Below are 27,295 nucleotides of genomic sequence, written 5' to 3'. Positions count from 1 at the left end.
AACAGTGTGATATTTAAACGGTTTATAATCATACAATTTTTAAAATCTTATGAACCGATGAAACGAAAATAGAGGATAGTTTGGCTACTTTTCTTGTAGATGCACATGGATCTTCTTGAATGTGCAAAAGTACTTCCAAATGTTTGCTTTCACTCAAAAAAAATATTTAACATATCTATTTTTTCTTGTTTGGAACAATGATACATAGCTATGAAATATTATTGAACACTTTAAACGTGATATTCTTCACTGTATCATATACAAATAGGTACTGAGTGTTCTTGACTTATTCTTCAATTTGTACGAATAAAATAAATTATGTGATAGAATACAAAGCTACAATTTCTGGCTGGAAACTAACGATCGTATTTCGCCTACGAGAGTAAAATTATTTCTAAAAAGAATCCGTTGGAAAATTTACGAAGGATCACGTAAGATCGTAACAGTCGACTTAATTATTTAAGTCGTTAGCGTGCAAGTGATTCGATTAGTTCTATCGGGTGTCCAAGAATGTAATCGCTGATGAAACTTACCGTCCCGTATCACGTCGCTTCCCAATTGCCTCCATTTGCTGAAGGTGGTGCCGCCTTCATCCGGCGTAACCGATCCGGTTGTTCCGGAATCTGGTTGCGTCGTCACCATCTAGGGCAGAAAATAATTCCCCACGTGAGGGCAGAATTCGAAACGACCCCATCGGTTCCGCGCTCTCCATTAACACGTTACCAAGAAATTTTCTTGGCCAAAACTTCGATTCCAGACAATTATAAACTACACGGTTTTAAAATTTGTTTTAGCATTTACTTCTTTGTAACTTTACTATTACTCGTTAATCTTATCCTTTATTTTCTTCAGGCATTTCAATTCGTTTATTACTCGATTGTTTAAAGACATTGGCAAATCATTTTATGTTTTAATTAGTACATATGCTGTAATATCCTATGAATTTAGTATTAATAGTTATATAAGGTTTCAAAACTCGTAAATATTGTTTGTTACCAATTTATATCGAATGCAATTGAGATAATGTCATGAGTATGTATTGTAATTATAAAAGAAAAGGGTATTTTAACGTAATACGGCGGATTTTGATACAAATATGATCAATGTAAATCTGGTGTTGGTCAGAGATGATGACTTTTGTCTAAAATGGGTCTCGTGTTAAACAACGCTCGCCCCGTGCTTAGGGGAAGGTCACAGTACAATATCGGCCGTTTAATATTCTCCGCGAATTTGCATACCGGGATTCCATCGCTCACTCAGCTTAGGATAGCATTCCTCTCGGCCTCTTTGGAATCCTCCCAAAAGCCAAGCCTGCATTACACCGCGCGGATCGAAGGACGAAGGACAGAACGCTATGTTTGCGTGCATGTATCTCCAAAGGGGGTACCGAAAATCACTATGTGCTTCGGGAATAAGGACGAGTAAGACAGAGAGAGAGAGACTCGGCGAAACAGATGAGGGTGGAGTGACGAAGATAGGGGGTGAGAATGGTCAGCAGCGTGCCAGACAAGCCTCGATTTGCATACCGATTACAAGATTGGCTCTTGACCTGACTACCGTCCCGAGTTATTTACTCGCAATGCGAAGGTCGGTCCATCTTTAGATCGTTTGAAGAGAAGGGGTGTAACCGTGACAATTAGTAGGTCGACGATAAAAAAAATTGATTTCGACTAATGGGCATTTCTGAAAGGCCCATTCCTTGAACCAGTCTACTCAACGAAGTCTCTAGTCTCCGCGATCAGACAAAGATGATTAATATACAGTAGAGTTTCGATTATCCGGGATATCCAAATAAGTTAACGTCGATGCTAAACAGTTGACGAATGAAGCGTCAGAATTTTATATATTTAAGTTTTTATTAACAAATTGTATTACTACATTACCCATGGTAGTGTTCATTAAAAACCAGAAACGAATTTTTAAGAAAAATCGACAGGGGATATGTGGAGAAATTTTTCGGCGAAAAAGAAAAATTTTAAATCGTTGTGGAAAAATTATTTTCGGCTGCAGGGATCAATTACAATCATTTTTGGTGAATAGACATACCCCCGAAATCCTACCCACTTTCGAGAAAAAACTTCGAGTAAGTGCTGAAAGTTTTGGGTGAAAAAAAAGACTTTCGAATCGTCTTGGAAAAATTATTTTTAGTTACAGGGGTCAATTGCAAGCATTTTTGGTCAACAGACATAACCCCGAAATCCTACTCAGTTTCGAGAAAAAAATTCCTTACCGAAAATATAATTTCTGGCCAGAAATGTCTGCCCGAATTTTCATGCGAATCTTTAAAACGCCATAACTCTTGAACGGATTGGACGATTTTAATGTTTAAAAAAGCAATCAACGCGTATTTTAGTAGAGAATATGTATAAATTCTAAAAATAATCGAAAAGTTATTCCTTGACGCCCTAAAATGAGAAAAACCCCATAAAAATGGCCCAATTTTCAAACAGTCGTAACTCCTACAATAGTGAATATATTTCCGTGAAACTTTTTTCTGAAGTAGAGCTCATGGGTACCTACAAAAAAGTATTAGACAACTTTTCTGTAGGGCGTCAAATAAAATTACTAAAAATGAAAAAGGAATTTTTAAGAAAAATCGACAGGGGGTAGCTGCCTAAATTTTTCGACGAAAAAAAAAAATTTTAATTAATTCTGAAAAAATTATTTTCAGTTGCGGGGGTCAATTAGAATCATTTTTTATTAACACATATACCCTCAAAATCTTACGCACTTTCGAGAAAAAAATTCGAGCAGGTGTGAAATTTTTTGACAAAATTAAAAATTTTTAAATCTTTCTAAAAAAATTATTTTTGGTTGCAGGGGTCAATTGCAAGCATTTTTAGTTAACAGACATACCCCCGAAGTCCTACGCATTTTCGAGAAAAAAATTCTTTACCGAAAATATAATGTGTAGCCAGAAATTGTTTCCGTAATTTAATTTTCTGTCTCACTTCCTTTTGTGTTCATTTCTGTAACCTATTTGTATTGTTGCAAGTGATATGAAAATGGTAATGGGGCTCTAAAGCTCCAGAAAAATAGACCGAAAAAATACATTGGATGTAAAGTCTACTTGTATACCTCGTCTGTGATTATATTCCTCGTTTTTACCACTTCGTGTGTCAGTGTGTCGGAATGTAAAAGTCGTATAATTTAATTTACCGAACGCAAAATAAACAAAATTATAAAATCCTTCCATTATTTTGAAAAAGGTATTCGATAAATTCAACGAAACGGAGCCTCGCAGAAAATATGATATTTTATATTTTCTCGTATAAATATTTTTGGTCGCATCGACGGTTACCGGACACCCTGTACAACCTATATCGATTGTCCAACTTTCGGAGGACCTAAATAACACGATCGAAACGTTAAACGAGTGTGCTGTTTCTATAATCTTCTTCTGGAAAATATAGCTTGAATTTAACTGAGCAATTAAAATATCGATCATTTATAAATACTAATAATAAAATATAAAACGAAGGATAATTTTTAAATATCAAAATATCGTAAAATACTGTAAAATAATTGTTTAATAATGATATTCTCTACTTAAATAACATTTGAAGGTCTCGATCTCTGTTATTATGTCACGGAGCTAAAAATAACTTGAAACCTCGACAAAATAACATTGAGGGACAAAATGTTTTATAGAAAAATATATACGTTTTTAAACCAAACAATTCTATTTTTGAACTGTTCCTATGTTGTAACAGAGTTACTAAAACACCCTGTATACGTTATATTATTACTGTAAAATAACAATTAATACATATATTGATCATACTTCAAATTACACAGGATTAATCATGAAAATGGCGAAGTATTTTCCTTTTAAAGAAATGTATGAAGTTTTAAAAGTTGCATAGAGAAATTAGTACGTGAGTATTCTATTTTTATTTTTATTTTTCAAAGTAATCCGATTAGAATTAATTAATTGTAAAAGGTACTGCTGAACTTGTGACCGATAATATGTATTATGCAGTCTGACCTATTTTAATCTATAAATGGATTTATCTCGCAAAATACATCGAATAAAGAATAATGACTCTCTGAGTTTTAAAGGATTTCCAGAGGGACTCCAGGTTATTCGCGAAGAAAAATCGACATGTGTAAACGTCAAGGACATTAGAAGTACAATTTCTTTTAACGAAATATGGAGTCTCCCTTTTCCTTTTAACCGCGGAAAATAATGAGGAGGATCAACCGTTTCGGTTTGAAATAAAATATATTTAAATTCCAGCAGCTTTCCCGAGTTTTAAAAACAGGGAACATTGTAAGGAAATTCCTTCAATTTCCACAGAGTATGCTTCTCGAGTATATTTATCAATGTTTAATTTACAACATAATACAAAATTAAAATTATATCAATGTTTGAGAGAAATAATGGGAACAGAAACTTTTCTACGATATTAAATGTAAAATAAATATGAAATTTAAAAAGAAACTTCGTCGAGATATTCCTTTAATTTCTACAGTATGCTTCTCGAGTATTTACCTTAACGTTTCATATTTAGAAGGAAAATAATTGTATAACCTACGAAATAAAAAATTAAAATTATGTCAACGTTTGAGATAAATAATGAAAAGTTCATATAGCCCACTATAGTCCATGCTTTGCCATCTTCGTTGTTATTGTATTTTCTATCATAATTTGTAATGAGGGTATAAGGATATGTTTTTTTTTTAAAATACCTTTTTGACGAAGGAGACCACGTTTGCTGGCAACATCTTGGCGGTTGAGTACAGCTTTTAGAGAAAATACTCTTAGCACCCTGTTGCACCCTCTTTGGACCGTTCTTCGGCCCTAGTTGCCGGCATAAAGTCGTTCCAGGCCAAATGTCGGCTGTGCTCGCTTCACGACAAGATCACAATGTTCTCAAAGCACCGAAAACAGAGATTTTCCAGAACTTATCGGTACAACGCGGAGCCAGTTGGCTCAGCCTTCTGCCAGAAATGCATTCCCATGAACATCGGGGTTTTCCTTTCCGCGTAGCATTCAAAATTACTTGAAAAATCAATCTGAAACAAAAACAATATTTCTTCGTTAGAAACACGACGAGAAAATCCATTCTTTCGAGTCAGGTTACGATCAAATCTGGATCGAAATTTATTTCAGATAGTAATTTAAAAATAATCATGTCAAACAATTTTAATTTATATCTCGTAAATGGTATATTTAAATCGATCTTAAGATGAAGCGATTTATTTAATTTGCAAGTGCAGATACTGTAATTTGAGTTGAGTATAGTTAACAGTTGACAATAAATATCATAAGAGACGTGCAAAATGGAACGAATAACTTTAATATATTCATGAACTCGAATTGCGTTTAATTTAGTGGACAACTCGATTTGATTACACAGCTGCACTATTAAAATTATTATACTACCGGTGGTCTGTCAGTAACTATGCTATTTGTTGCAGCGAACGCATTAAAGTAATGAATCCCTTTGAATTCGGAAATAAGAGTTATTTAAGCTAATTAATTAAGCAATTAATTGAAACCTAAATACTAAACTTGTGTGCAATTTACTTTCTAATCAACGTTCCTAATCTTTTATTTATGCATTACATATCACGTATTATTAGATTAAGTAGCAAATAAAAAGTCTGGTCATTCATTATATGTAGGAAAAGTAAAAAAATTCAATTGAGGAAAAATTATTAAATTCAGAAAACAATTTCAAATTAAAATTTCAGAAGGTGCCTTTAATAACCTAATAGAGAAGAGGCCTATTTCGTGACCTTAATATTTTCTTATTGTTAAAATATTTTATCTTCCTTAAGTGTTCATTAATTTCTTTAACCAGATTAATTTTATTAATTTCTATTATTATAGAGGGATGTTGGAATACCAAAATTGATAAAATTTAATTTTGACGTGTCCTGCCATTAGCTTATGAAATTTTATTGATCTTGATAATTAATTTCAAGCGACAACTTGCTTCTTTCTCGAGGTCGCATTCCTTCGAGCACGCATAATCGGGGGAGGGAAATACTAAGGAGTGCACAGCCGCCTCGTCGGGATCATTACGAGATAAACTAATATGTCCTAGACCATTATGAGAGCCATGCTTCAAATTCCACATCACATTTTCCCCCTTATTTAGCTTCTTTCTTCCTCCAGAAGACGCCGAGTCTTCCTCTTATATTACCCGTTCTTTCCATACTGAGATCCCGTGGAACGGAATTTTAATTGTTCAGTTTCTCTAATTGTTATTAATAGATAAATTTTATTTATCTAAGCTACGTAACGATATCGTAAATCCACAACTACCAAAATGTTCATTTATTTGAATAACAACTATTAAATTAACTTTATTGTTAATCGTTCGACACAATAGAATTTTTCTTCGACCAAGGGACAAAAAACTAAAGACCAATTAATTGGTTAAAAATAAAAAACTTCAATGGATTCTAAAAATGAATTTCAGTGTCTCAGATCTTTCTAAAAAAAGAGGGAGACTACAATTATTTTATAACAATTGTCTCCGTTATTTATTACTTCAAAGTACTCGATAAAAGAGAAGTATCCAAGATCTATTATCGTTTCCATCAATTTATCACGAATATTGCAAAGCTACTCGAATGTAGCAATACAGAAAATCTTATAGTCAAAGCAGAAAGCGAACAAAGGTTCGATGAAACAATGTTTATAAAGTTGAAATCCCAAAATAAATTAACTCCCTAGTTGACTGTATATCCAAATTTCCGGACAGCCTGTTTAACCGGGTTCAATCGAAATCGCATTATTCTAGTTAAACAGAGGCTATCGGACTATCAAAGCGAACGAAATTTCATGAAATATTCATTGTCAGAAACGTCAAGAACATTTAATAGAATCGTAACGAATGGAATTGACCAAATAATTTACCAACTGGTTTTAATATTTTAATAAACCGTCCAGTAACGCGTATTGAAAGTACCGAAACTTTACGCGATCGCAGTTCCGAGGCTTGACGTGTTTTCTTCATAAAAGAGCCACTGTTAGTAGCGTCAAAGCTTCCTCTTTAAAAATGGTTTTTGGTTTATGTCGATCCGACTTTTCGTTTTGGAAATATCGTAATTTTAATGAAGGCGTAATTTCTCAAATTTTACTATCTCTATCTTCGTCTCACAGGTCGAATATCTGTCTCACTCTCGCGTCGTGTTGACGTACAACCACGTGATCCACGTGCTGGTCAATGGCTCGTAGTATTTTCAAGAAATTACTATTTACTACGACTGCGTACGCATTTTCGATCGAACCGTATTTATTAAATTCAATGCAATCCTTCAAAGACTTATATCTTCGAAATTAACAACATTATCGACTTGAAATAAAAAATATACAGAGACAGAGTGTAGAGACATTCTAACGTTGACTAATTCAAATGTTGGCGCCTTAACGCGTAGTTTAAGGTTAAGGTTAGATTAGGTTTGCGTCAACGATGCAAGAGTGTCGTTATAGTTAATAAATAAATTGAGTAAAGCAGAAAGAATATACGAACCATTATAATTTAAGCAGTCTTTTACGTTTATTTTACAATCTACTTCTACGTTAGGCACTCAAAGAAGTTTCTTTAATTATTTACGGTAATATGTTAAAAAAAAGATTTAGCAAAATGAAAATTATTCGCTGATTCGCTGAGTATGGCGACGGTTTCGCATTTTATTACAGTTGATTACACATTCGCGGTGTCTATTACCATGATTATACGAATCAATGGAGACGCGACATCCATTATTCATTTCAATTACGGAAACTTCTTTCACTGTTAAATATTAATACGACTCTGTTTTACATTCTTTATTTCAGTGTCGAGCGGTTGGTAAAGCCCGCGCGAATATTTAGGTCATTGTCATATTTATTCTCGCGATTCTTCTCGTTAAACTTTCCTTATTCGATTTTATAATGGAGTTCAGGGCTAAAGAATATTAACCGAAACCGTTCGAGGCGTTTAACTCGTTAACAAGTAGTGTGGTTTTTATAGCAGTCTATAACAACTCTTGAGTGTTTCTTTATGTTGCATGAATATCCAACTATTGTGTAAACGCGAGACCAGAAAGTTAGGCTCTCCCTGTTATGGTAAAATTATTGTAACTTATACAATTTTTAAGGTATGCTGAATTTTATAAATTTTTTCCTTGAAAAGAATAATTCTTCAGTAATTTCGAATAACTAATTCGAGAGTTCTTTTTAATTTCAATTCCAAGTAATTCAATGATGCCAACTGAAATAGAAAGGAATTACTTAAGAATAATTCGTGCAAACGACACATATATTATTTGTAAAATAGAAATAATATTTTAGATAATTTGATTGTTTCGAAATCTTTCAAGAAATTTCCTTTCGCGTCGCAGAAATCATCCGCCATCGAACGACCTTTGGCATTTACACTCGAATTAAAGCTCGATCCGCGGAAGGAAATAAAAATTGTCTTGTGATGTTAGTTTTCATTGGAAAACTGGTACTCGGGGATTTTTACAGTGCAGTAAAACGATCGTTCTCTCTTATGAGAAACCATTTATGTCACCGCATTAACTCGCATTCGAAGAAGAGAGATTAAACGACTCGAGGGTAATCTTGACAAAAGCAATTTCCCTGGTCCATTGGGCAAGCATGGTTCCTGGAGAACCCTTTTCCTCGACAAGCAAAGACTTCGACGAGTCGTTAGGCAACTCATAATCCAGATATATTGATTAAACCGCATATATCGCGATCCATTTCCTTCCTTCGGTTAACTAGAGCAGCCGGTGGGTCAGTAGAACGAATCCTTTCCACGGAATATTTCCGGTAAAACCTGCATCCGTGTGTGTGTGTATCCGGTGGTCGTATATCCGGGCGAAGCGATCTAAATTTATTTTATTTATATCTGTTCTGAATTCTACGATCGTGTCAAATCTAATTTTAAAACTAACGAGCACCACTTAAATTCACTACTAAAACTAGTCAAATAATAAATATGCTACATTTATATATGCTCTTGCAATTTTCCAGCAATAGTAAACGCTAAAATTACAATGTAAATCAAATTAAAGTGCAATGAAATTTTTTTAAACAATAAAAAGTTTCTACTTCCAGCTCATGTATCAGAGAAACTAAAGCCACCATTGTAATTTATACATTTTGTTTGAATAATTATAATTGTGGAGAGATAACGGTAATTTGAAGTTATTAAATAAATTGAGGGTTCCGTTGAAAAAGTTCTCGGGTGGCATTTCTATCTCCGTAATCTTCCGAGATCGTTTCCAAAGAAAAAAGTTACGATCACTCCTTTAATATTAACTTAGTTTTCGAGATTAAAAATGCCTGAACTTTGGAACTTAGACTTTGGATTAGTTTTTTTCATGCATTCTACGTAAACTTCATGTTGGACTTCGTACTTTGCGCTTCGTGAACTTTGAATCTAAATCTGTGTACTCTCATGTAAGAATTTTAAGTTGTCCATTGTACTCGATCGACGTTTATATTTCGAACGTCATTCAACGGTCGTTCAATTACTGTTAAACCCGGTTATTGAATATTCCGTCGCATCGATGGGTTTAATTATGATTTGCTTGATTAAGGGTTAGATTTAATAGCATCAGATCGATAAGTCTTGCCATTCACACTAATAGCATAGGGTGTGACGAAAATCATAGCACCATTAAAATGGAATCTATGAATACTTTCGTAATTTAATTTACTTTAATTCTATACGATACGATTGTAATTCTTAAAATACCTGTCAAGATACATTACCAATTTTTCCGTAATTTAATTTACTTTAGTTTTATACGTATATCTTGGAAAATAAATTGATCCGTTTCGATATGGAGATTTCAGATTATTGTTTGTTATCTTTATTTACGAACATTGTTTAAGTAAAAGAAATCACCAGTACATTTCAACTAACAAGTGACAAGATACTCTCGGAAATTGCTGTTAAATTTGACCTGGACGACCACTGAGAATCGATAAAAGACAAAAAGAACATGCAGTAGTATGAAGTTAAATGGCTGCAACAAGTAGTAACAGATGGTGTTTGAACAGACGCCAACTTTCTGAAACATTAAGTATACAATAAGGTTCGGCTATATCGTAGGAAGCACTCATGCTGTTTTTAAAAAATCAACGATCTAATCATCCCATAGAAAGTCAATAATAATATTGTTCCGTCGTAATCTTTATATAATAAATAAACTGCTACCATTTGTTTCAATTACAACGATTTATTTTATGGAAATTGTCTTTTGATCTTTTGTTTTTCATTTCCATAAAATACACCGTTGTTATATTATATGTATATATATACATATACAAATTGAGTGTTCACTTATCCGGGTAATGGAAAATTAATGTTTATATATATATGTGTTTTATGTATATATTGTCTTTTGACTCTCAAATTTGCACGTAAAAGTTAATTTTCCGTTACCCGGATAAGCGAAGACTCAATTATCCGAGCGACTGTATATTTGACCTATCCTAGATCTATTTGACGCACATGCAGGATCTAGTGCAGGGTGGAAATTATTTAAACAGTGTAGCGTGCCAGGGAGCAACAAACCTGCACGAGGAAGGTGTGTCTCGAATTAGATCGCATCGAAATGGATTGAAAAACGCGCGGAACGTTACACGAAGATTAACGTGTAAAGCGAAACTACCAAAACATCAATTGTCTCTCCAGTCCTCGTTTTGCCTCGTACAACACGCGAACCGTACAACATGCGAACACTTTCAACAGGTTATTTTGCAAACGATAATCGAATTTGTCTCTCGATTTTCCGTCCCGTAACACTTTAATTTTATATCCTCGAAAATTGGTAAAAAGTGTTTTCAGTTTGCTCAGTACGCGTAGCTTGGAAAATACTTTTTAAAAGGATTTTATTGTATTCTTTGAGCTTTGTTCCTAGGATACGTTTGTATATTAAAATTTATGTATTATACAATCAACGAAAAAGCACGGATCGATTTTCCTCCTAGCAATTTATTATATTTTCATTCGCTAAATCTAATATTTCTGTTTTTGCTAGTTTATTGAAATATTATGTTTATAAGTACTTATAATTTCGTAGAGACTATTTGAATTGATTTAAGGAAATTAATGAACCCAAAAAAAAATATTCTAAAGAATCCCCCTACACCTACTCAACTTGTAAAGGGACGCTAAGTTTGGGATTCTGTTGCATTTGGGATCGAGTTTATCTCAGGTGTGCTTGATTACGTCGTGAAACAAGCATGGATCGAGGTGGCAGGTTTTAATTGAGTCGATCGATTGCGGGGGAGTACAAAAGCCTCTGAGAACAGAATGGGGAGCGTGGAGAGTCTTTGAGAGCTTCGTAATATGATCAGAATCCAGAGAATTACCGTTTCAAATATTTCTGGCATTAAAACTTTTTTTTTAGAACACGAATCAGTCTCGAGACTACTGAATTCAATTGCTCGAAAGGAAAATTGCTACGCCTATAATAACATTAGATTCTCTTGTTGGTAATATTATCTAAAAAGGGTATAAATAAATTTTCATTATGACCTTTTAAATTACGAAAAGTATGTGGTACAGTGTTAAACGAAACAATAATAAATAAATTAAAAATAGTTCTCCGTGAGTACCCTTGCGAATTTCAATGTAAATGGCCCCGCGTTTTATTCCGTCAATTATCGATTGGCGTGGTTCATCCTCTGTCGAAATTTCTACCGAAAGTTTCTTCGAGAGGGGGAGCAACTAGGGGAAAATTCTAAGCCCTCGTTTCTCTTTCCACCATCGAATATTCCGACGAATACTCGGGAAATATGGCTTTACAGGCGAGGGACTGAATTACCGCAAGTATTCGTGGGCGGTACAGATGTTACAAAGGCGACCAGCAAACTTCCCCGTCGATATTCTCCAAACTTTAGGACTCGATAGCTCTCGTTTCTTCGCCCTTCGATATATAAAATCGCTCGAGCAAGGATATCGAATATGTCCATTACGTTCTTGAAATAATCCCGAACCGTTCGAGAGCCAATTTATTTTCTTTTCTTTTATTAGGCTACAGACCCCTACACAGGGTTATTAAGGTTATATTAACAATACAGAAAAAAGGAAAATTACACGAGTCTTATCTACGAGGATACGTTATAAAAAAATCATTAAATTGTAGAGGGACGTTCTTGGAAACTGAATGTTCAGAATATTTTCAGTTGTTCAAAAAGTTGTATTTTCCCTGCAAAAAACGCACGAAAAAAGCTTGTTTTTTTCGACAGAATTTATGGAAGATCCCCCTTAAAACAATGATAATTATAAATAGAAACTTTAAAAAGCTCTTACTACGAAAAATTGCGTTTCAGAACGGAAACTGTGGAAATCGATTATCAATTTTCAATTTCAGCTACTCGTAATTTTGGGTTATCGGTGCTGGTAACAATATTCGCAACACGCATGCTGATTTAGGCGAAATCAGGCGGAAAACTTCTCTAGCTTCATGGATGGAGGAACTTCCTGTTGCATGTGTGGATCCATTCACACACAAAGGCCACACGCCGCCACAGACAAAGTATTGGTTTTCATTGTTAATTTTCCTTTTTTTTTTCTTTCCTTCCAACGATGCTGGTCATCGTACCAAATATTAGCTTTTTGTTTGGCGAAAAACGACGAATTGGTCGTGCAGGTGCAGCAACGTGGAAACCGGTCTTTTACACATCCATCAACTTGCAAAGAACGAGATATCTTTGAAAAACCATCGATGCGACAGGGGAATGCGAATAGCTTTTGTTACCGGTTCAATGTAGACACACGAAATCAACTTGCAACAATAAAAAGAAAATAAACGTAAACATTCTGTCAGACTCTGAATTGGAATAAAAACGCGAAACACGAATAACATGTTAATATTTTTAAAATTATTTTATATAGCGAGGATAAAGATCGCGTTGGCGTCTCTGTTTCTGCAATAAACGTTCGTCATAAGTTATATGAAATCGTAACACGGACGAAATTTACGCATCGAGTAAATAATTCGATCCCTTCGCCCTGTCCATTTTAATTAAAACGATCGCGATCGCATCGCGTGCGTCACACGCTTCTCTCAAACGTGTAGTTTCCAGAAATACGCTATTTGAAATTGCGTACAATAAATATCCATTTATTCGCCTAAATTTACAACATTCCATTAAATACGTAAAATATTAACGTCAAATAAAACCTTGTGTACAAATCTGTCCGTCGATCGAAACCGAACTCCACCGCGCGATATCCGATCCTTCGCAACGGGACATTCTGGATTTAATCGTTCAACATTTTCACACTCTCAAAAAGGAGAAACATTGTCTACGGTTCAAGCAAAAATGTAATTTTCGTTTCGATAAAAAATGCTTTACGAACGATTCTCCAGAACGGTACGATAAAAATTCTTTTGTCGTGTTCTAGCGTTTTATATTTTCTAATTTATACGTGGGTGTTATACAGAAAAAAACATAATTTGTCGATGGTTTAAAGGAGGGCAAATATTATTACACAATTTCTTTTTCTATGATTATTTTGAAATTTGAATAGCTAGTGAAAATAATTAACACGATCGAAATGAATCCTGTCCGTAATGAATTTCAAAATAGAAGAAATGAAGTCGTCGGCAACTACTGAGATTGGATAAACAATGATTATATAAGATCGTCCCATATGTTCGTTTTGTACTACAAGTTAAAGCAATATTTTAAACATATAATGGAATTTTACGAAAAACTGTTTGACAACTCCCTCCCCTTTCTTTGGCAAAGCCATTGTATCGTCGCTACAAAACTTCTTTGACTTTTCGTTAAAACGTTGACATTTTCAAATTGTTTTAATAAGCCTGGAGATCGTTGTATTTTACTTTTTATAAAGCTCGAACACAATTTCGTTTCGTAAGCTAGCGCGGATTCCAAACTTCGAGCTTCGACACAAAATCTATTTGTTTCAAATTTCTATGAATATGTTGGTACGTTTAAGATTTCAGAAATCCCCTGAACTGACAACCTTTGTTTGTCTTCTATTAAATAATAAATTTGATCTTCGTAATTTCAAAATATCGAACGACAGGAGCTTATAGGGTCTAATAGATGAAATGGCAGAGTAACTGTTGTAACTCGCTAACTAGGGTCTTTTTCGCGAAAGAACGTCAGTGTATGGGGTAGTAATAACGGCAAGGAGCAAATGATACAGTTAAAGGGAAACAGAGAGCGATGGAGGGGGAGAGGGTGGAAGCAGCCGTTGGCTAGGAAATGGCTGCCACCTGTAGCTATTGATCGGTAGGGCGAAGCCAAGTGCGTGTAGCGAACTTCCCCGTCGTCCCCTTTCCATCCTGACCGAGCTTCGCCAGAAAAACGTTCCAGCCGACATCCGTTACCGTTGTCTACCCTGACATCCGGTTTTCCCTTAACACCGGCTTATACCCCCCTCCGATGCGACCAACTTTCGGACGTTTCCTCGCCTTTTTCCTGCTGGACACACTCCACTGGGCCGTGACCTATCCCCCCCGTGTTATACGGGGTAATTTGAACCTAATGACTAGCCACAATATGGATCTCAATGAAAAAATAATGTTATAACTGTTATTCAAATAACTCCAAGTTCCAATTTCACGTTTAAAAATTCTCTTCGCCAGCACGTGTATCTATAGAAATGAAAATTAATTAAAATGGAATCGATATTATATCACAACAGTTTTTCCAACAACAGATGCAAAATTATTTCCCAGCAATTTCACACAAACAAAAAGTGACAACCGCAGGCATCCAGCAGTGACGTCGATACAAAAAAATTGACGAATAAAGATTGATTTTTTGATTGACGATTGACGAGAAATTTTATATTTTTTATTTTTTACTAATAAATTGTATTACTACATTAGCCACGATTGTGTTTATTAAAAATCAAGAACAAATTTTTAGGAAAAATCGGCAGGAAGTAGGTGCCTAAATTTTTCGGCGAAAAGAAATTTCAAATCGTTTCAAAAAAATTATTTTTAATTGCGAGAGTCAATTACAATCATTTTTTATTAATACATATACCCTCAAAATCTTACGCAGTTTCGAGAAAAAAATTCAAGCAAGTGTGAAATTTTTTGACAAAATTAAAAATTTTTAAATCTTTCTAAAAAAATTATTTTTGGTTGCACGGGTCAATTATAATCATTTTTGGGCAATAGACATACCCCCGAAATCCTACTCAGTTTCGAGAAAAAAATTCCTTACCGAAAACATAATTTCTGGCCAAAAATGTCTGCCCGAATTTTCATGCGAATGTTTAAAACGTCATAACTTCTGAACGGATTGGACGATTTTAATGTTTAAAAAAGCAAACTATGCGTATTTTGCTGGAGAATATGTACAAATCGCAAAAATATTCGAAAAGTTGGTCCTTGATGCCGCAAAATGAGGAAAACCCCATAAAAATGGTCCAATTTTCAAATAGCCATAACTCTTACAAATGTGAATATATTTCAATGAAACTTTTTTTTGAAGTAGAGCTCGTGGGTACCTTCAAAAAAGTATTAGACAACTTTTCTGTAGGGCGTCAAATAAAATTACTAAAAATGAAAAAGGAGTTTTTAAGAAAAATCGACAGGGGGTAGGTGCCTAAATTTTTCGGCGAAAAAAAAAATTTTTATTTAATTCTAAAAAAATTATTTTCGGTTGTGGGGGTCAATTACAATCATTTTTGGTCATTATACATACCCCCGAAATCCTACCCACTTTCGAGAAAAAAATTCATGTAGGTGGATAAATTTTTCAACAAAATTAAAAGATTTCAAATCGTTCTGGAAAAATTATTTTCGATTGCGGGGGTCAACTACAATCATTTTTGGTCAATACAGATACCTCCGAAATCCCACGCACTTTCGAGAAAAAAATTGTTTGCCGAAAATGTAATGTCTGTCCATATATGACATTTTCCCCTGAAATTTCATTCGTATGTTTAAAAAGTCATAACTTCTGAACCGCTTGGATGATTTTAATGTTTCAAAATGCAAACAACGGGTATTCTGTTGGATAATATTTAGAAATTCTAAGAATGTTCAAGAAGTTGTTCCTTAACCCCGTAAAGTGAGAAGACCCCTATAAAAATGGTCCAATTCCTCGTTTTTATCACTCCATATCTAGGTATAGTCTAATTATTCAGCATATTCGACTTTCCTGCATTGTCCCAGTCCCGACTATACCGGATAATCGGAATTTTACTGTATTTAGAAATGTGAACATATGATGGGGATGAAGAGTTCTAGAATCACCCTTCGCCGTGAACCAATTTTTCCACGCGAATAGGGGCTTTTTCGCGCATGGAAGGTCTACAAATCGAGATGGCTGTTCCGTGCGGAAGGTCAAGCCGTTTCGGATGTATTAATTAAAATGGAAATGTAATTATCTCGGTGGGAACAGCGTGGCGGTTGCTCAGGGTCGCGGTTCCGTCAAGTGGTACTCCCAGACCGCTTGCAATCCGAGATTCGATAGTGCATTCATTGCACCCTGCGATTCTTCGCGAGAAAATATCACGGCAATACGTATAATAATATCTTATAACTCAAAAACGAATTAAAAATTCTATCGTTGTTATTGGGGGGAAAGGATCCCATATCCTGATTTCCCGTATCACATTGTGCTTTCGACTGCAATGGATAGAATATTTCCGTGATCACATAGCTCATCAAAGCTAGGTTTGCCGCAGAAGCTAAGAAAACAAGCGTCAAAGGAGTTCCGTAAATTCTCCACGCGAAACAATACAACTCGAAATGCACGCCAGCCCAGTAATAGTAATTCAAACGATGAACGTTCGAACGAATTTGCATAAACCAAAGGAAACCGCACGGCGTAACGAGCTGGATTTGTTGCGAATTTACGGGGAAGAAACTCCAGTCTTCGTAGCTCGTATTGGCTACTTGAATCCTGGCCAGTAAATCATTTAAACGCTATTACCATTTCTGAAATTTCTCTATTCATGATTTCTCGTTACACGTCTCTAGCATTCAGCCTGAGTTGGCTTCCATCCAGCGGCGCATTGTTGCAACCGAACCTTACCCACGATTCAACCAGAAACACCACAATTGTCACACAAAATGATTGATCAACGCAGAAACGGTTGGAACTGCCTTTATTGCTACAAGTGATTTCATCTGTGGCTCGTTTCATTTAATTTCGTCGAAGCACTATATATTACAAGGTTTTTTAAAGACTATTTCTACCAACGAAAAATAAAGACACCCTTTAAAATTTTAATTTGACATTATTTTCTAAATTTAATCAATTTTCCCAAATAATATGATATTGAAGCTATTTTTTTAACCCCTAACTGATATATGAAACAAATAAGAAAAGTTCCTTTGAGAGTAAACTAATAAATCTCTTTTGTCTGTTTTGAAACATCTATATCTTTTATTAAAATAAAAATAATTGACTGTTAGAAGAAATAAAATTCTCTTTGGAATTTTATGTTTGTAGTATTACAATTTTGCTTAATGGGGAACCTTTTTCTGTAATGAGTGATTTTAAATATGCTTCACTATCGTGGGTGGATCCTCGGTAGCAGACTACAAACGACCCATTACGAAGTCCATTTAGCCGATTCTATTCCAGGTAATTTTACACAAGACTATATTTAAATCCAGAGTACTAGAAAATTACTAACAGAGAAAGAAGACACCCATTAACTTTTAATTGCTCGTCTCTGAAACGATTGCAGTCGAACGAAATTAATTGTCCTCGTTTCACCCCCTCCCCGGTGTTCTTATTGTAGTTCTCTAGTTTACGAGAGCCGATGCGATGAAAAAAAAGAGCTAAAATTGCCCCAACTATGGGAACTTGTCTGCTTTTAACGCGCTGGTGCGTTAAGGGGATATTCCGGTCCAGACCGCAATGTTTCAACGATTTGTTAGAAATTTTTGTTAAAGAAATGCGTCAAACGAAAGAAAATTTCGAAATCGTACGGCTCGGTGTTGAGCGTTATCAGAATTCAAACACGAATCTAAATTAAAGATATCGATATCGTTCGTTGGCGCTCGAATTCCTTGTTCAATATTCTACGTGGCTGAAAATAATACGTATTCAGACGAAGCTTTTTATTCTTGCGTGTGCGTCGTATCAAATATCAAAAGCATTACACGCGTCACTTGCGCGCGATTGCTCGTTCGTGTACGTGTATTTTTCGTCCGCGTGAAATGTATCGTCCCAGTCGACAAATGCTCAACTTTGCATCGCCTTTGTTTTTTCAACCGCCCGTTGTTTCCTGTTTCAACAGAAAAACGTCGCCCGTCGCGGTCTCTCGCGAAGGCTGACTGCCTTTGCACAACGGAACGAGATGTTTAAAAGGAAACGATTACCTGGCAAAACACGATTAATAGTCCGTCCTTGTTATGCTATTCGAGTGTTACGACTGCCCACGTGCTTCATCATAAACTATTCGAATGGAATTTGAATTGTACTCCGCGATTATCTGCGCTCCGAATTCTATTAAAAGTCTTAAGATTTTTAGAACAGAATATTTCACGAGTTTTATTTGTTCACTAATGAAAATTTTAAATAATATTTGTGCAACAGTTAAAAATATTTGATAGAAATTAGTTTTTAACGAAACTTGGCAACTGCAAAAAATGTTTGACAGGATCGGTTGTTTCTTGGAAATTTAGAACAAATATTCAGGTAAAGCGAGTTTACAATTATTCGGAGCACTGTATCGACAGATCACGAAATAAACCGTTACATCTGTGGCTCCTATTAGCCGATAATGCATCTCTCGTAACGATGTTAGGGTTGCAAGCATGATCCAGTAAATTAATCCAAGGACATACTGTTGGTCGTGCGTGGACAAACGATGTACAACGAAACTAATAGATTTATACATCACTCTTTCTTCGATTAATTTCTTAGGATACATAGGAAGATTACAAATAGATCGTATCCATCACGTACTAGTATAATTCTTCTACATAATTTTCCATTTTAGTTTATATTGGCATAAAACAGGAACTGTTTGAGACATTTCGGATTTCCTTATAAAATTCTAATTGATTACATTAATTGTACAGCACAATATTATTTAAATAACCTCCTCGGTATTTTTTCACCTAATTTTCTACTAAATTATCAAAGAAAAATGAACTTGGAAAATTTATGAATTGAAAAGTTGCACGTTTCTCTCGCGTTCATAAAATTGTGTGACAACTTTTCTTGAAAATTCAATACCTTTTTAACGATCTACTCCATAGACCTTTAAAATAAACAGCCTAATATTAAATGCCAAAAGTTGAGTCTGCTTTCTATACGGAGTTCTAGATTCATCGTCTGACGTAGAAAGAGACTTAGAATTCTTTGCACGTAGATGGAAATTCGGACTACAAAAATTCGATACATCCGGAAATAACGAATCGAGTCCTCGAGTTTATAACGAATAGAGAGATCCAAAAGATCAACAACCACGTTAAACGATTGATGGGGACCGTTAGGGAGATTCTAACGGGTTTCCTAATGAAAGCAATATTTCTGCAACACTGTGATATTTAAAGTGCTCGAGTCTGTTTAAAAAAATATCGATGGTTTTGAAATCTCGAAAAATACGAAAGAAAAATTATTTCCAATAAAATTCGTACATTCAGAGTAAGCAATGTTTTCACGTGGCGTTATTTCCTAAAATAAAAACCAATTACAATATTTAAAGTATTCGAGTGTATGTAAAAGAATATCGATGTTCTTGAAATCTCGAAAGTTACGAAGGAAAAATTATTTCCAATAAAATTCGTACATTCAGAGTGAGCAATGTTTTCACGTGGCGTTATTTCCTAAAATAAAAACCAATTACAATATTTAAAGTGTTCGAGTGTATGTAAAAGAATATCGATGTTCTTGAAATTTCGAAAGTTACGAAGGAAAAATTATTTCCAATAAAATTCGTACATTCAGAGTGAGCAATGTTTTCGCGTGGCAATATTTCCTAAAGTAAAAACCAATTACAATATTTAAAGTGCTCGAATCGTTTTTAAAAAGAGTGTCGATGATCTTGAAATCTTGAGAGATACGAAAGAAAAATTATTGCCAGTGAAATTCGTACACTCGGAGAGAGCAATGTCTTCACGCGGTATTATTTTCTGAAATAAAAACCAATTGCGATATTTAGGGTGTTCCAGTTAAGTGGTACACTCCGTAGAAGCCGTTGCAATTGAATAAAGTGTTGTTCTGACGAAGAGAATGGGAGGCGCGACAAGGGTATCAAAAATCGAAGGGCAAGCAGGGCACACTAGCGGATCAGATAAAATCGCGCGCAACAAAGACCGTGGAGGAGGGCGTCTGGGCACGATAAAGCCGTCATAAAAATGTTAGAAACGATCGGGGAGGGTCAACGGAGGGTCGAAGGTTCGATCCGTGCCCGATAAGCCGCAGTCGGTGAATTCACGTGCTTTGTGGCCGACGCGTTTGCTTAACTCATTGAAAAGTTACGATCGCGAAGGACCAAGGGACAGCCCTTTTCGAGGATCTAGCGTAAAGATTTCGATCTCTATATCGCGTGACTCGCGGGGTCGCAACTGATAGCATCTCGAGGAAGAAGTGGAGCGTGCAAGTTGCGTTTACAAATATTTTCCCTTTCAAAAGTTCTGTAATTAATTGCTCAACGAGTGTAAACCCCCGATAAAGGAAAAATATTGGCCCTGAAAGAAACACCGGTTTAAACAAGAAAAGCAGCTCGAATCCTGTGGAGTCTAAATTGCAAAAACATGTTATGTAAGCATGGATCCTTGAAAATTTTATTAAAGAAATTATAACAAGAACACGAAATGCTAACAGTGTGATACTATGTTTATATGATACTTTTTTTTAATACTTATATCAAAAATATATACAAACTCCTTGATATTTTGAGTCGTCTCGTGTCTCCAAACGCAAACAAATCGGTTACAAAATTCCGTAAACGTACGTTGTCGTATGTATTGGTTTGTATTTCAGAACTGGTTTCAATGAAACCAAAAATTCAATGAAACATTGACAAATATTTTGCTGGAGTAAATATGTTGCCGTTTGTTTCTTTCTTTTTTCAACGTATTATAGGAGGCAGAGGTACAGTTTGAACGAAAACGCGATTACTCTAGCGTGGTTTATTTGACCAAATACCGACTATAACACGTCGCGCGTGTATCAGCGGAAAGTTATCGAGTATTCAAGCGTATACCCGATCGAAGTTTCCCGTATGCATAATCAGCCCGCGTTTTCGTAGGCGATCGCTCCCGAGCGAGGCGGAAAGTTATTTTGCTTCTTGACACGCTTACCAACGCGCGGTTATTTGCAAACGAAACCGACTACGTGATCCCCTGGCCCTATTGCCATAACATTATTGCAGCTCTGATACGCCTGGCGATATTACGATCGTAAACATATTTATTTGTTACGTGGTTACTCGTGAACCTAACTTCATTTTGCTGTCCGTGAGATCGTTAATATTTCGTTTCAATTATCCTCGTTTACGGTGTTGTGAATAATTATAAGCTCAAATACATCTTTTTCTTCAATATTTCCCAGGAAACAATTCGTTTATTTATAGGTGAATGATAAGAAACTAGAGAATCTGATTATTTTAAAAAAATAGAAAGAATAGATTCTTTGGTTTCAAATTGTAGACAAATGACTATTATTCAATATTTTCTGATCCAGCTATAACCACGTCCATACCGAATGCTTTCTGTTTTTTCCATTTTTGGTGGACCTTCATAAAGATTAACGTAACTTCTAAAATGTTGAATATTTTTCTACGGGAAAAATTGTGAGTATTTGCCGGACACAGTTCTAAATATGAGCGGTAAAATTTGATGCAAAAATATTTTACCGTCTCCCGAAAAAATTCCAAATTACCGCTAGAGTACACCCTTTTAAAGGCAATAACGTAATAGCCCTGCTATCTTCGGGATCCTCCAGCCAATCGAAACCTAACCCGGGGGCGCATTTGTTCGTGTCGTGCGACTAATGCACGGTCTGGTTGATCAGCGAAACATTAAATTTCCTCGAAGTAGGAGGCGGAAAAGACGAAGTTGCTGTCGATGTGGGCGAGCAGGAGGGTAAGAGGATTGAATTTAACTTCCCCTCCACGAATCCCGCCGACGAAGGGGTGGTTTCGAGGTCGAGGACTTTCGACCGACCTCGACCGATCGATATAGCTACAGGTGTCCGAAACCCTATCCGTTGTAGCCATCTTCGCGGAAGGGGAGGAAGTGAAAAAAAAAAAAAACTGACAGCGGGCCGGACTGGCAAACGCGTTTCAAACCGATCCTCCGACTGGGGACTTTAATCTGTTTGGGATGTAAGTTTTTTTCCAGCGACGACAAGTGTCTCCGGCGGAGCCCGCCGTGTCCCGCTTTAGGGTAAGGCTTCCTCGATCGATCTAGCTACAGGTGTTCGAAAGTACATTCTCTACTGCCGACAGTCTCCTACGCTTCGCCTCGCACCAAATTGCCCCTGCTATATTTCACACTGGTTTTTACCGTCTTCGTACAAACTCGTCGATTTCGTATTTATTTATTCCTACACGGGCTGCAAACCCACCGAGGCGCGTCCAAAACGAAAGATAAACCTGACAATCGCCGAGAAAAAACTTTGAATTATAGTTCGAGGTTATTTCATTTATCGGAGAAATGAAACTGTCCAACGAAAAGGCGTTCCTAAGGAATAAAATTCTATTTCTGAAATATTGTCTTAAGGCTTGAAATCGACACTGATTTATGGGATTATCTGATAGTATAATTTGTTGCATAAAAAATTGAATTCTTTTTAAATTTCGGGGGTGATTCATTTATCGAAGAAATGAAACTGTCCAACGAAAAGGCGTTCTTAATAAATAAAATTCTATTTCTGAAATATTGTCTTAAGGTTTGAAATCGACACTGATTTATGGGATCATCTGATAGTATAATTTGTTGCATAAAAAATTGAATTCTTTTTAAATTTCGAGGGTGATTCATTTATCGAAGAAATGAAACTATCCAACGAAAAGGCGTTTTTAATAAATAAAATTGTATTTCTGAAATATTGTCTTAAGGCTTGAAATCGACACTGATTTATGGGATCATCTGATAGTATAATTTGTTGCATAAAAAATTGAATTCTTTTTAAATTTCGAGGGTGATTCATTTATCAAAGAAATTAAACTATCCAACGAAAAGGTGTTGTTAAGAAATAAAATTGTATTTTTGAAATATTGTCTTAAGACTTAAAACTCGACACGGATTTATTGGATGGTCTAATAGTATAATTCGTTGCGTAACTATACCATCTTCGCATTTATTGCCTGTCGATTCAATTATCGTGTCCAGTTAACTTGAGTTATGTAATGTCGATTGCAGAACGCTGGTTTTTGAGAAGCATTGAAAATTCTCAGCACCCTGATCAATAACTCGCTTCTGTGCCACGATAACGATTTATTGGAAACTTTCGAACGTTCCACCGTCAATATTTTTCCCGTAACGCGTGTACGTCCCTTCTATCGCGATCAGATACAGCGATGAAAGTGAAAAGTATATTTTTTGCGATGCTAGCCGCATAGATTATAGCGAGAAAAAGGAGGCCGACCCGCACCAGGTTCATATTTCAACCATTCTGACGTATCACGTGTTAAGTAAAATCCTTGGCGAAGTTAAACGTGTAATTCAGAATATTTCTATGCAAAATGAAACGATACCCGTGTGCTACAAATGCTGCACTGATGATACTCGACTCGATGGAAAGAGATAATATTGATTTAGGATACGTTACATCGTTCGCTTCTGTTTTGCTGAAAGAGTGAAAAGATAGAAAGGTTAAACAGACCTTGTGACAAACTACGCATCGAATACCTTTAAATGAGATGATAATTGCTACTAATGGCACAGAAACGGCATTAATATTAATGCGTATGTAATTACCATATTCGATGCACAGGTGTTTCGTGAAATTCAGAAATAACTTTCGATGCGCGTTCTAAATAAAGATTTCCTTGATTCGGTTCTTTTCGCGTCAGGTTAGATTTTTCGATACTCCGGTAAATAATTTATGAGAACGTTGTGATAAAAATAAGGAGAAAAACACGGACGGAAAATTGTATAAGAAATCGATCGAGCAGGGACATTTGTCAAGTAAACTGCGGACAAAATGTGATCAACATTATAAATAATAATTTTATCCATAAAAGTTGATGATAAATTGTATTAATAGCGTGGCTTGACTCCTTTGAATAGACACACGATGGAAAATAAGATTGAAATCTAAATTATTTTATACTAATTGATCTATACTTCAACGAGCAAACTAGTAGTAAGGATCGGTAATTGGGCAGACGCGTGGCACTTGTATTAGACTGTACTACTTAAATTGTCAAATTTTTTTGTTATAACTTTTACAACACCTAATTTATGGCTTCAAGACCTCTACTATCGGTTGTTTTAATCCCTTGCGAAAGTCATATATTAAAATTAACACATTTTAACATTGACGAGGTAATTGTAAAACAAATCTATTCTTTTACGTGGCCATTCCTTGTACGAACAAATTTAAACAGAATTAAATAGTGTACGTTTAAAAAATTATTTGGAATTAAATTAAAGGAACCTAAACGCGATGTAAACGAACAAAAACACAGGTATGGTCTTTTGGAACTTAAAGCTTTGATGCAAATGCAGGATATAGAAACAAGGCCCAAAGATCTTGGGAGATGCTCTGTTCTTTCGTTGTACAAAAGCGTGCAAATTGGCTTTATTACCAGGAATTAGATGAGATTGGGTTTCTAGAAGTTATTTCAACCGAACGGGAACTTTAAGTAAGTGCTTTCCGTTTGTGCTTTGGAAGTGGATTACTACCCTTTCACGAATAGTAGAATGGACATTTAGAGAGTTTTGAAAGGAATGCTATAGCTACTGGAAGAAAGATGCAACATTAAGAAAATATCTTCGACCTATGTTCATATTTAGGGATTGAAATCGCCCCTTAGAGTTTGACAAATCACATTGGTGATACGACAAATAATGAAAATATTTATTTTAGAGCCTTAGTCCTTCGCTAGATAATTAAAAGTCCACTATTTATCGTTCGCTAATATAAAAAAAAAATATTAAATATTGAAATGACGAGTGTAAACGAGTCGAATCCATTTGTAAAGTAGTCTAAGAGATCGAGGACTCGAAACTTTTAGGGATCTCCTTGAGAGAAGCGTTTCGAAGATTCCACCCAAAACTTTCACCCAGTAAAACGAAAATACCGATCTCTGGGAGGACTTTTGTTTATTTTTAGGACCTTGAGGAACATTTGCAGGCTTTCGAGGAATTTTCTTGTAAATTAAAATGGATATTTAGGGGGTAAAAATTTGTCCCGAAGCGCGAATAACCGATATTCCAGTGGCGCGGGTATTTGTTTCGCTCGCATCGTTAGTTCCGCGGCCAGCCTCTTCCTCTCTATTTGTAGCCTAATTTCAGAGGTGAGTCTGAAGCCGATGCTCGAACCCAAAACTGGGTCAACCGACCATCATGTTCGCGTCCATATTACGGAGAAATAGGAAACGCAAGCGCGTTTTTTTATCGATCGTCGTATCCTTCAGGAGAGCAAAGAAGAGAGAGATCCTCCAACAGCTTTTCCGATCGAGTAATCACCCGTGCGAAATTGTTGTTCTGTCGTCGACAGCCGATGACGATCGTCGTGCTGATTTGCATCGAGATATCGTTCGCGAGTTATGGCATTGCTACGCGTTTCATTTCACGAGCAATTCGAATCGCGGCTAAGATGGAACTACCCCCTGCTAATTTATTGCCTCCCTTTTTATTCACCGATCTTTTCGATAAACGTCCCGCCGTGAATTAAATTTTCCGATGGTTAAATAATTATTTGAATTTTTATTTATATTTAATAATTTCACCGATACGATATTCGACGTTTAATTACATTATTCGACAACCTGTCGATTAACGACTTTTAATGATTTTTATGTTATAAAGCCCGATATTCGGAACAACTTTTTCCTGGGAACAAATTTTATGTTGGCCCTAGTTTCGGAAATATTAAAATTTATTTTCGCGATTTCCTTTTTTTTTTTATAGGGAACACTCGTAATGTTTGCTCAATCGATCGAACGCGAATTTCTGTACCCGTTAAATTCCATCCGACATCATTAAAATACTATTACAACTTTGCTCGCTAAATATAAATAATTCTTTAATTTCACGACAAGTACACTAAGCGCATTATAGTCCTACAAATAAAATTAATAACGTAATAACTTATGACACAAAAATCTTCATCTTGATTTGAAATGTGATTTATTGGTTTATAATATTTTTTTTTTGCGTCTCGTCATATAAAGTCTATTTTATTTTCGTACAGAAAAGACAATTTTATTATAAATTTTATCCAAAGGTTAAATGATTGCGTAACTTGGAGAACTGAAACGAAGTCACCGATATACACCGATAACAGTTTAATTAACATTTAAATCACGTTTAAATTTGGCTTCGCGTATTTCTTCATCGACCAGTCACACGATTTGAATGACAGGATCTATAACAATCCTGATCCCGTTATGTAACCGCAACGTCGCTAAATTTAATTTTAATTAATTTTAATTAAATTACTTAATATAGACAAAATTTCCAAATTCATCACTACTAACAAAAATTAAACTCGAGTGACTTACGTCGATATGATTCATTAAATGTCACGATGTCGCTGTATGTGTCCGACCATAAATAGTTCTCTTCTACTTAATTTTCATTCCGAACTTATTCATTCGTATTTATAGTACTTTCAAATATTTACGATCGAGAATCCTTGTCCTGCAGTGGAAATTATCTAGCGTATACTATACGTATATTGTCACATTACACAACATAGTTTACACAACACATAATACTACTGTTCGAGACGATTAGTGATAAATTGCGAATTATGTATCACCATGGGTATATTTACACTGTTAATATTATAAATATTTAACGCATTCGCTGCAGAAACCTAGGGACGATATTGAACAATCTTTCCTCTGTCAAATTAGTCTATCACAATTAGTTATACAACGTTCTTGTGTGTTTCCATTTTTTTCAAAATCATATCCACACCACTCACAATAATCAATTCAACTATCTGTTCTAATAAAATCCGTTGTGCAAAGATCATCTCGATAACAAAGGATGTTAGATAAAAAATGTCATTCTACATTTTCCATTGGTTCTGGCACGGACGTAACTATAACTCAGGGTTACGAGCAGTATAAATATGACACGAACTTCCACCAAGGTAAAACTTCCAAGAAATGAAATGTTTTGAGGATCGAGGATTTCTCGTGTCTGCAAGACTATAGGATCTGAGATTTGCTCCCTTTCGATTATT

At 35.4% G+C, this 27,295-nt stretch overlaps 1 protein-coding gene across 8 annotated transcripts in view; it reads right to left on the bottom strand.

Annotated features, from left to right (window-relative positions):
* The window catches only part of Fife (regulating synaptic membrane exocytosis protein fife), a 94,147-nt gene that overhangs the window by 60,480 nt on the left and 6,372 nt on the right, over window positions 1-27,295 (bottom strand). For all 8 annotated transcript variants that reach the window (XR_013080696.1, XR_013080698.1, XR_013080697.1 and 5 more), the window contains exons 2-3: window positions 4,693-5,019; window positions 534-642 (exon numbers count right to left, since the gene is read on the bottom strand). Coding sequence is in view for 5 of the 8 variants with exons in the window: in XM_076777821.1 (XP_076633936.1) it covers window positions 534-642; window positions 4,693-4,728 (145 nt within the window). In the remaining 3 variants the exon portion in view is untranslated. The remainder of the gene's footprint in view (window positions 1-533; window positions 643-4,692; window positions 5,020-27,295) is intronic.

Source organism: Colletes latitarsis, chromosome 11, assembly GCF_051014445.1.
Source record: "Colletes latitarsis isolate SP2378_abdomen chromosome 11, iyColLati1, whole genome shotgun sequence".
In the NCBI taxonomy this organism is placed as follows: domain Eukaryota; kingdom Metazoa; phylum Arthropoda; class Insecta; order Hymenoptera; family Colletidae; genus Colletes; species Colletes latitarsis.
Note: the sequence above shows the minus strand (reverse complement) of the source record. Positions and strands in the feature narration are given on the sequence as shown.